At 43.7% G+C, this 10,489-nt stretch overlaps 2 protein-coding genes across 3 annotated transcripts in view; one reads left to right on the top strand and one right to left on the bottom strand.

Annotated features, from left to right (window-relative positions):
- Positions 1-1,685: 1,685 nt before the first annotated feature.
- On the bottom strand, positions 1,686-8,194 carry ing3 (inhibitor of growth family, member 3). Its single transcript, XM_005937114.3, has 12 exons — positions 8,042-8,194; positions 7,829-7,900; positions 5,774-5,874; positions 5,612-5,677; positions 4,853-4,949; positions 4,694-4,765; positions 3,892-4,008; positions 3,648-3,814; positions 2,922-3,115; positions 2,655-2,847; positions 2,520-2,558; positions 1,686-2,437 (listed from the first exon to the last, which is right to left on the bottom strand). Exons 1-12 carry the CDS (start codon positions 8,067-8,069, stop codon positions 2,321-2,323), a joined length of 1,263 nt encoding a protein of 420 aa, XP_005937176.1. The 5' UTR covers positions 8,070-8,194; the 3' UTR covers positions 1,686-2,320.
- Positions 8,195-8,270: 76 nt separating this feature from the next.
- The window catches only part of tspan12 (tetraspanin 12), an 8,689-nt gene continuing 6,470 nt past the window's right edge, over positions 8,271-10,489 (top strand). The window contains exons 1-2 of one of the 2 annotated variants that reach the window (XM_005937113.3): positions 8,271-9,748; positions 10,206-10,288. In XM_005937113.3, the coding sequence (XP_005937175.1) occupies positions 9,683-9,748; positions 10,206-10,288 (149 nt within the window). In that variant the 5' untranslated portion in view covers positions 8,271-9,682. Of the gene's footprint in view, positions 9,784-10,205; positions 10,289-10,489 lie in introns of both variants that reach the window. The other variant, XM_014338350.2, reaches the window with a different exon arrangement.

Below are 10,489 nucleotides of genomic sequence, written 5' to 3'. Positions count from 1 at the left end.
CACAAACAATACACACATGCTTTCAATTGTGTAATTTAAGTGATCTAGTAGCTCTGTTTTGGAAGTTCAGTTAATGCTAGAAATGTGTTTTGGAGTTTGTACGTGTTTTGTCTCTAGGGGCCACCGCATATATTTATATATAAACATATATAAATAAAACCACTTTTTTTTAACATTAATAATTCCTTTTGTGCATAATTTTATATTATTGTTAATAATAAATTAATTAAAGCAACAAAACAACCTGAAGAGCCGGTTCAGAGCCAAAAGAGCCGGTTCTCTAAAAAGAGCCGGAAATCCCATCACTACTGTCTTTCTCGTCTTTTCCCAGAGTAACAGCCAAACATTGGCTAGCACTGCTTAGCCTTGCACGTTCTTATTTTAAACTTAATCTGGAATTCATTGCAAACTGTTTGTGCGGGATATGAATGACAAGATTTTGTTTTTCTAGAAGAGTTAGTAAAAACATCTCCAGTGTGATCAAATCTTCTTGCCAAACATCTGCAGCTTGGCAGTGTATATACAGCACTATAATGCCCAGACCTAATTCTTTTGAAAACCATACATCTTCCACAGGTCTCAACTTCATCAGACATCGCCTACACTCAGAGCTGGATGAGGCCAGCACAAACAGCGGCCTAACCGACGAAGATGATGGATCCATGGGGTCAGGAAAGCCAGAAGCAGGGGAGCTGGAGAGGTACCTTTCATGTCCATTCACTGGAGGTGTGGATCTATTACATGGCGATCCTCACATCAAGAAGCTGTTGATCAAAACCAATACAGCTCTTCCTGCATCTGGAGCTTGTGAAGGACTTCTCAGTCATGCAGGACTTCTGTTCACTGCTGAACAGTTACAGCTTCACAGAAAGAACGTTGAGAGCAAACTGCTGCTGAAGCTTAACCATCACCTCACTGAGTGAAGAAATGGCACATTTTTGCTAAATATGCAGAAATAGATGCACACCCATACAATTTATGGTAAACTGAGCTCCCTTGTATGTACATATGTTGAAGATGCCTCGTTCTAATGTTTTCTCTGAGGCTGCTGTGGCATTTCGAGCAAAAATGAAAATAAAGTTTACAGCATATCTTGTCACTGGAAATTGTTTGCACTGCTTATATATTTATATTATTTACTGTAGGCATTGGTGAAAAAAGCTTTATGTTGTGAAAAACTGAAATCTGGAAATTAGAATTGTTGTGCCTTATTTTGTTGATCTTTGTACATATATTCCTGTTGAAAATACTAAAATCTGTATATTTATTTTTGTCTGATAGCATTTATTTAAAAAATAAATCAAGACATTTCAAACAGTTACTCGCTACTTGAGTAGTCTTTTCACCAAGTACTTTTTTACTCTTGAGTAACTTTTTTGAAGACTACTTTTCACTTTCACTTGAGTAATAATATTTTATGGTCCAGTAATGCTACTCTTACTTGAGTAAAATTTTTGGATACTCGACCCACCTCTGGTCTTCAGGCTTAGAAACTTGCGGATAATCTTTGTACACGGACTTCAGAGACACACAGATTTAATGAATAAACAGCACTACGTGGCAGCCTGAAGTTCTCACCCACCAGATGTTTACAGTTGTGACAGCCGCTCACAGCAAAAATGGAGGAAAACTGTTTCCATCAACGTTGATGCCATTAGGTCAAATAACAACAACAACGCACCAGCTGATTTACCAAAACATCGCTTTATTGGACTCTTCATTTTAACATTTGTCACACACACGCAAACCAACACGACACACACACACACACACACACACACACACACACACACACACACACACTACATTCTGGCTTACTATGGAGGTCAAATGAGACTCATCTAATTTGGCTCCAACGGGCATTCATAGTTGTAGTCCAACAACCCATCCTGTTTGTAGTTTTAAATGAGTGAGAGGGGAGCATGGCCTCATGGGAAATAATTTCAGCTCTGGGAAAAATCTGCATATAATGGAAGGAGACAAAAAGACCTGGTTTACAAACTTGGCTATTCCAAGTATAATCCCAGATTAACCAAATATAAAACCTGGGTTGTATCTGTGCTCTGACAGAAAGACTCATTAATTATTCTGACCAGTTTAAAATGTCAAGATTAACTTCACTGAATCTGAATAACAAAGACTAGTTTTGGCAGAGACTGTGGTTGTTTTTAGGCTTAGACTGAACCCAGATTTTATTTCTCTCAGAGCTGACATCACTTCCTCCACACGGCTTTAAATCCTCAGTGTCTGATGATGAGCAGTTTGCTGTTGGTGACCTCTGACCTCAGCCGCCTCTAATGAAGGTTACAAGGAGATGTGTCTATTTATGGCGGCTGCCCCTCCTCTTCATGGCCGCTGTGCACTGAGGGCAGTACCACTTCCCCTTCGGGGCCTCCGTCAGGCCAACACAGCCGTAGTGGAACCACTCGATCGGACACTGAGGACATACACAGACACGGTCAGCACATACACACAGACACCCGTTTCCATGGGTCAGAACCTGAAGGTAAAAGACTCACGTCTGTGTTGTCACAGCCGACCATCTCTCCATAAGAAACCTGAAACACAGAAGAGGAGTCACCATCATTCTATGAGGCCTCGTCAGTGATTGGTCCATCAGCAAACCTGATGTATGCGTGTATGTGTGTGTGTACCTGGTTACAGATGCAGTATCGGGGCTCGTTGGGGTCGTAGGTCCAGTCCACCTGACTGTTGGCCTCTGCTTCAGGCAGCACCGATGCCTGCTGGGAGAGCTCCTGAGCGAGCGCTGATGACGAAGAACAGGACGACAGTGAGGAGGAGGAGGACGACGAAGATGACTGATGGTTGGAAGACTTAATGCTGCTCCTGTAAAACAGAAGAAGAGTGAGTGTTTATCCATGCTGAGCGCTGGAGGCAAGCAGCCAAGATGGTGGTCTTACTTGGACTTGCGTCCTCGAGAGTCAGAGGTGGTGCTGGGGGTGAGGGTCTGAGTGAGGGTGGAGGCGAGGGCGGAGGAGGAGTATCCGGCAGTGCTTTCCCGGGACAGAGCGAAGTCCCTGCCCAGCTGGAAGTCGTTGTTTTTGATGGCCTCATAGCTCGCTTTGAGGCTGGACGTCCGCCGGCCCTCCTTCATCTACTCACATGGATACATCAGCAGTAAAACGTTTAGGTCATGCATGCATGCATGTTATACTCTGTATGATACTGTATGTGACAAATAATAAAGCTTGTTTGTTTTGTTTGTTTGCCAGTAACACAGACAAGCACATCCCGTAGCCGGATGTCAGATTTTCTACCATCTTTCAGTCCTTGAACTAACCAAATGTGATTCAAGATGTCCGATTTAAAAATTCTTTGACCTGCTCATCTCAGACTGACAGTTACTTGAAACTTCAGGTTTGAGTTATACCGGAAACCCAACTAACACAGCAAAGCAGCAGAGCTGAGGCACTGATGATGATGAACAGGATGTCTGCGGATGACTTCAGAGGTGATGGAGACAGATCAGCTGCTCATGCGTTCTCTGTGGAACAAACGTTTCTGGAAGCTGTCGCTTTTTTCAAAGAACCTTTAAAAGATTTTAACTGATCCAAAACGACAAGTTTGGCCTGCAGGTGAAAACACCTGAGAAACTCCACCCCTTCTCTAACTGGATGTTCTCTCACCTGAGCTGTGGCCTGCACCGCCTGGGCAGCAGCCATGGTGATGGCACCGGCTCCAGCTCCAGCTCCGGGCCCTGAGGACAGCGAGCTCAGGTTGTAGGCCATAGGCTGGGAGGAGTTGACGCTGTATGCATTGTTGGTGGACGAGGATGTGCTGTTGGTACGGCAGCCTGCCGAGGACACACAGGTGAGGCAGGCAACACATGGCAGGCGGTCAGAGTGCTCTGGTGAGGGTCGTGGCTCTTACCTGGCGTGTTCTCTTTGGAGGCGTCTGACGTGAGCGTGGACAGCAGAGCTTCAGACTTGAACTTCTTCTCTGGGACGTGTTCTGTGGTGTGGTGGCTCGGAGCGCTATATTTTCTCTCTGAGAGCACACAAACATGCAGTTAGCTGACACTTCCTGTTTCAAACTGAAAACAACACAATACCATCATCATGTCCCGCCCCAAATTCATCTGAGGTTCACACTGCTTCAATCTGACACCATGTTTATGTTTGCTGCTGTTACCATGGTGAACCGTGGTGTGGCCAAGAGTGGGTGATTTCAGTCTGTTAAATCAGTGTGGACAACTCAGAGAGGCTCACTGTGCTTATGTCACAGCTTCCGCGTCAACTCAAATGATCCCGAATGACCTCAGCAGGTAAGGTCTAACGAGAACAAGTATCGTGACGCTAAACTTTTAAAAGTTGCTAACAACAGCACGAGGACGAAGCCAGAGAATGAGGTTAGTGTGGTCTAAAACCCAGGTTATCGCTGCAATTCAGGTTGATGCGTGATGTGTGACATCAGCAACTGGGAACACCTCCCACCTCGTTTACATCAGCATGACTGCTGCATGTTTCTGTATTCTAACATTTTAACAACTGTTAATCATCCTCAAAAAAATATTTTTATTTCTCATTCTCAGATGAACGACTACACGCCTCTGAAGACGCTTTCAGGGATTCATATGCATGGATTAGATGGTCAATCAGTATGGATCAGGAAAGATGCAGGCGATGATCCAGACAGCAGACAACAAACAGATCTGGTGTTGCTGTGTACTCACTCTCTGTGGTGGCGTGTGAGTGAACGTGGTGGTTGTTGACAGGCTGAGACGGGCTGTCCATCTCCAACGATCCTGAGCACAGATGTGTGACAGGAAGTCAGGCACACGTTACAGGAAGTCTAACATTCCCCTGCCAAATACAACCAAAGAGCTACTCACGTCTCTCAAGGATCTCAGTGATGCCAGCATTGTCAGCCTCCAGCTCCATCTTGAACTTGGCCAGTTCCTGGTCCAGTTTACGCAGGTGTCGGTCCACCTGAGACACAGAGGATCAATGAGGTCAACAACGAAAACCAATTTTAAACCAATCAAGCAGCTTTTCTGTGACACATGAATAATTTTTAAGTGTTGGGCTGATGGATGTCTGGATGTGTTAATAATCACACAGATGCCCCCAAAAGTTGATTCTTTTCATCTGGACGTAGCATTTTCAATGGGAGAAATGTTTCGTCACTCATTCAAGTGACTTCTTCAGTCTCAGCTGACTGCAGGTTTCCCCAATCTCATAAACAGTACATTTGCATTATGACTGAAACTAACACCACTGAAGGAACAATGGGCTGGAAGGTCAGTTCCTTGGCCATTAATATGCAAATTCTCATAGCCCTTGATCAACATTGACTGATCAAATCTCACAGATGAGTGATCAATCTAACCAATCAGTGATTTATAACTGAAGGGTCTGAGTTTAGCTGGTATCTTTCAGTGATAGTGGCCATGCTCTCAGACTGCAGGAAAAGTAACTCCTTGTGCTTTTTTAGTGGCTCTTCAAGGTTCTTTCTGCCCTCTAGTGGCGGCTGTGTGGAATAACTGAGGGTTCCTCTGAGATTTCTACACGTTAAAGCCGTTAAAGCCTAAATGTGCACCTTTGCCATTCTGTGATCACCTGAGTGACACCTGAAGGAAACATTTACTCACCAGGTCATAGATCTGATTGGCCAGCTGGACTTTCTCATCTGCATCTTCCAGAGCTTTGTAGTAATCCTAAGAACACACACAAGTTTAACCCAAAAACCCAAGACACACACCACCCCCACACACACACACGCACAGAAACAAGAAGAATCCGCCACCTCTGACCTTTTTAATGACCTCCATCTGCTCCTCTCTCCACTCTGGTTTGTTCTTCTTGGCGTTGACGAAGAACTCGATGACCTTCTGCTCCAGCTGATCCGTGGCATCTGAAGGAACAAACAGGAAAGGACGTGAGAAAACGCAGCACTCAGCATTTTACCATCACGTGTGCAAAGTCTTACTGCAGCCCTCCCTCAGGTGTTTCCTCTCTGTTGGTGAACTGCAGACTTATTCTGAGCCTGGGGATCACCTTTGGACTGTAGTTCTAATGAAATCAGAGCTGAGGACTCACCTGGTCCACACTAACCTGAGTGTGACTCCCTCAGGTGATTTGTTTTTGAGTGTTTCCTGCCAGCTGAAACCTGCAGCAGTGAGTGTGCCATGTGTGGATAATATTTGTTAGATTTTGTTGATTCGTGATTGGATACGCTCTGCAGTATAAATGTGCAGTATAAATAAAGTTTGATTAAAACTTTATTTCCCCAGCTCTCACTCAGTGAGTGTTCCTGTTATGTCACAGATCTGTGCCTCTGAACCAATGTGACTTAAGCTGAAGTAGTTTCATCATCTATTTGCAGCAACAAAAACATAGTATTCCAGAAACATGCTTTGCTAATTCCAATCAGCGCATCCAACATTACCTGCCCGAAACCGGAAGTGGCGTCATCTTCGCAGAAAATACAGTTTTTTCCTATAGAATACGCTGGTGGTTTTTAAAATTCATTTTTAAGTTTATGGCTTTCTGTACAGTTTCTGGGATGCTAAGAACTCAAATTACACTACTGGAAATAGCTCATGCTGTTTTTTGCAAATTTGCATTACAATAATTATTTTCATTTTTCCTACAGTATATAAAAATCTGTGTATGTCAAAAATAAAACTATGAATACACTCAAAATAGATTTCCTGTGATTGGAACCTATTTTGCGCAACTTTTTTGCATTTACAGTTTTGAGGGATATACCCCTGAAATTTCTCTAACTAGAAATATGTGTAAAAAACAAACAAAAAACAATGTTACATTTTTTTTGGTAGTTTTATTGCACTTTTTTGCAATTCATGTAGTTACTATAGCAAATTGAAATACTCCCAAAAAATATCACTACACCATCTAAAAATATATAGATAAGCTCTGGTGGACTTGGTTCTATGGTAGGTCTTAAAGGGTTAATATCCTGAGGTTTAAACAGATAGAAAAATGACAGCAAAGTGTCCAGCAATACTGGCCCTGTATTTATTTGGTATCAGATCAATACTTAAATTTGCAGTATCACACAGCACTAGCGCCCAGCACAGGCTCATTCAGAGTATCCCTAACACTCATTTATTATTACACCTTTCAGAGTCGCGTTTATACCATTGTTACAACATTGTTCTTTTTCTGGCTGCACACACAAGCGTTTAGAAAGTGGTTTAATTGATCTAACTCTAAGTCCAATTAAATTTGTGTCAGTGATTGAAACAAAATATTTTAGAGGAAATGATTACTATTTTAATAATCCTTCATTTTAAATTTCAGTTCAAAATTATTTAGTTTGTTCAGCAACTTCATAATTTATCAAAACATATTTTACTAAAACCTTTTTTAATTTAAACTTAAAAAAATACAGATATTTACAGAAATCCTATTAAATAATCTCAGTTTAGACCAAAGAAAACTGATTATTTTTTATTTATAAAGTGCTAAAATAGTGATTAGGACCTCCTGTGAGCGTCTAACAGCGATAATCATTTTAAAGTTGCTTTATTAGCAACTTGACTTTTAATGTGCATGAATGTGAACTTTCGGATCGGCAGTAATAAAGGGGAGGGGGCCCTGTGGGTGGATGTGACCCTGCAGGTGGTTGCTGCGCTGCAGTATCGTGCTGGTATCTACTGGGTTTCAGCCCGTTAGCCGCCTCTGCTAACATGTGCTAATTAAGTAAGCGCCATTGGGCGGTCATCAGCGCCGGGACGCTGCTCTGCTGCTTGGACAGTCCCAGCAGGGCTGCCGCTATGTGTGCATGCCGCAGCGCGCGTGTCCCCGGTGTGTGGCGCCGTTGGCGGCAGGGTTGTACGTACTCTGAACCTGCAGGTCCATCTCCCTCATTTCCGTAAACCTGTCGCGGAGATCCATGGGTAGCTGCTCGATCACTGCCAGGAGAAGAAAAGGCGGTTACCTGCTAGCACGGCTAGGCTAACTGCCGGAGCCGACCTGGCCAGAAAATAACACCTATTTAACGCGCAGCAGAGCCCTGTGACACCGCTGCCGCTTCGGTGCAGTCCCATACTCACTCTCCAGGTAGTCCTCCAGGTACAACATCGTGTTTAATTTAAGGTGTCAGTCGTTTTCGCCGACAATTCTCTGCTTTCAATATGGCGCCGCCTGCCAACGTCTGCTCAGAAAAAAATACCCAGAAAAAAGGAGGTCACAGATGCTGACGCAAGCGTCTGCCCGCGCTCTGATTGGTTCACATACAGGCAGGCGTTGACAGGACAGATGCATCATGGGAATTGTATTTATATTTACACTTCTTTACGTTTTTTATGCACTACTATAGTAATCCTTTATTTATTTATTTGAAAATAAAAAGCAAGAGGGGTGTTTTTCTCAAGCCTTGTAAACTATTTCATTTCGACTGCACATTTACACAAAGCTTTTGGACATTTTTTTACCTGAAAAATTGCATTAATGACCAGCTGAAAATTATATTTACTTTTCTACAAGAATATGTGGACAGAAACAACTAAAGAGATTAAGAATAAATCCATCTCACCATTTCTGTTCAGATATGTTTGCTAATGTATTAAATATTAGATTTGTGCGTTGTGGTACTAATTTAACACATTTAAAGTATGTGGACAAACAATATAAGCTGTGTGGTAACTTCTGTCCACATACGCTTGTGTTTTCACACATGTTCAGCTGTTAATTAAACATATCCCACTTCATGCGACTATAATTATTCATGAACCGAGCAGTGATTCTATTTTAATGATCATATATTAATTATAAGTTCTTATCAGTGATTTTAATAACTGTAAAATGAGTGCACGTGTTAGTCTATATACTTTGGGGTATATATATTGTTTTAGATTAGTGTTACAAGAACCATCCATTTACCATTTAGACAGCCAGTCACATGCGTTCACATTATTTTGATTACAAGTGTGAGCAGAAAAACAAACAAGCAGCCTAAATGGCCAAAATTATGTAGACACAAACGACATGTCTTACTGTATTTCCGTGGAAGTTTATGTCTACATTCTTTTGTCATACATTTTTCTTTCTACGAGTTTATGTTTAGTGTCCGGCAGTGTGTAACATAATAATATATGTGCAAATAGTCAGAAAGTATGTGGAAAATAATTACAATGTAGCCTAAAGTAAGTTTCCACATAATTTAGGGACAAAAAGTGCTACTGCAAAGAGTTTATGACCAGAACTATGTGGACAAATACTCCAAGCGCTGTGTGTGTTTCCTGCAGCTTCATCCTCTCAATCTCGGCCTGCTGACCCCACGGTTGTGCGGCTGGAGGCGGACACATTCCTCTGTCCTCCCCCCGGACGCTGTGAGAGAGGAGGCGGAGCTGCTGCTGCTTTAATTAGTGAAGAAGGAGCAGCAGGAGGAGCAGAGGAGCGGACGGTTCGGATTGTTACGCAGCAGACTGACGGAGCTGTGTGTGCGTGTGTGTATTCGTGTATCCGGTGACAGTCTGGAGGTGTGCGGACAGCGGTGACCGGTTCGGAGCGTGCGCAGTGAGGACCACCTGCTGCTGGTCACCGAGCGGGCCAGGGCGCGCGGGGACGGAATGCGGGTTTCACGCACGGAGCACGCGCAGTTCCTGAGCGCTCCGTGCTGTGTGCGTGCAGCGAGCATGTTGCCATGGTGCCCCGGGCTCAGATGAGCGGCACGCGGAGGAGCTCCGGTCGGGATGGCTCGCGAGGACGCGGTGAGGTGTCTGCGCTGCCTGCTGTACGCGCTCAACCTGCTGTTCTGGGTGAGAGGAGCGGGCACGCGCACGACTACAAGAGTGTAATTGCCCTTTAATGATCAGCGTGTTTGAGTAATTATACTAAAGCAGTCAAACAATGCAGTATTTTACTGCAGTAACTGTAGGTACTATGTCTAGTGGTAGTTGTTTGTATGAAGTACTGTGTTTAGTGGTAGTTCTGTGTACAGAGTACTGCGATTAGTGGTAGTTCTGTGTACAGAGTACTGCGTTTAGTGGTAGTTCTGTGTACAGAGTACTGCGTTTAGTGGTAGTTCTGTGTACAGAGTACTGCTTTTAGTGGTAGTTCTGTGTACAGAGTACTGCTTTTAGTGGTAGTTCTGTGTACAGGGACAGGCGGCGCTGGGGTGAAGCAGGCCGGGTGTTCCTCGCTGCCTGCTTCACATTCTCAGATGTTATTATAGGCAGCAGAAACATATCCATGTGTTTATTTCTGTGTGTCCAGCTGATGTCAGCATGTGTGCTGGGAGTGGCGGTGTGGATCCGTGACTCTCTCAACACCGTCCTCACCCTGACGGCCCACACCAGGTGAGTCTGACCTGGCTTGCAGCTCAGGTATCAGAGCCAACCAGGTGACAGCACCTGAAAGTTTTAATCATCTTTATCTGACACACCTTGTCTCTGATAGATGATCCAGATGTGAACTAAACAGCTGCTTTGTGAAGCTCGGAACATGGAGGCTAATTCGTGTGTGTGTGTGTGTGTGTGTGTGTGTGTGTGTGTGTGTGT

Source organism: Haplochromis burtoni, unplaced genomic scaffold (genome assembly GCF_018398535.1).
Source record: "Haplochromis burtoni strain Fernald_Lab_line unplaced genomic scaffold, NCSU_Asbu1 Contig_224, whole genome shotgun sequence".
Taxonomy (NCBI): domain Eukaryota; kingdom Metazoa; phylum Chordata; class Actinopteri; order Cichliformes; family Cichlidae; genus Haplochromis; species Haplochromis burtoni.
This window is presented reverse-complemented; position numbering and strand designations above follow the sequence as displayed.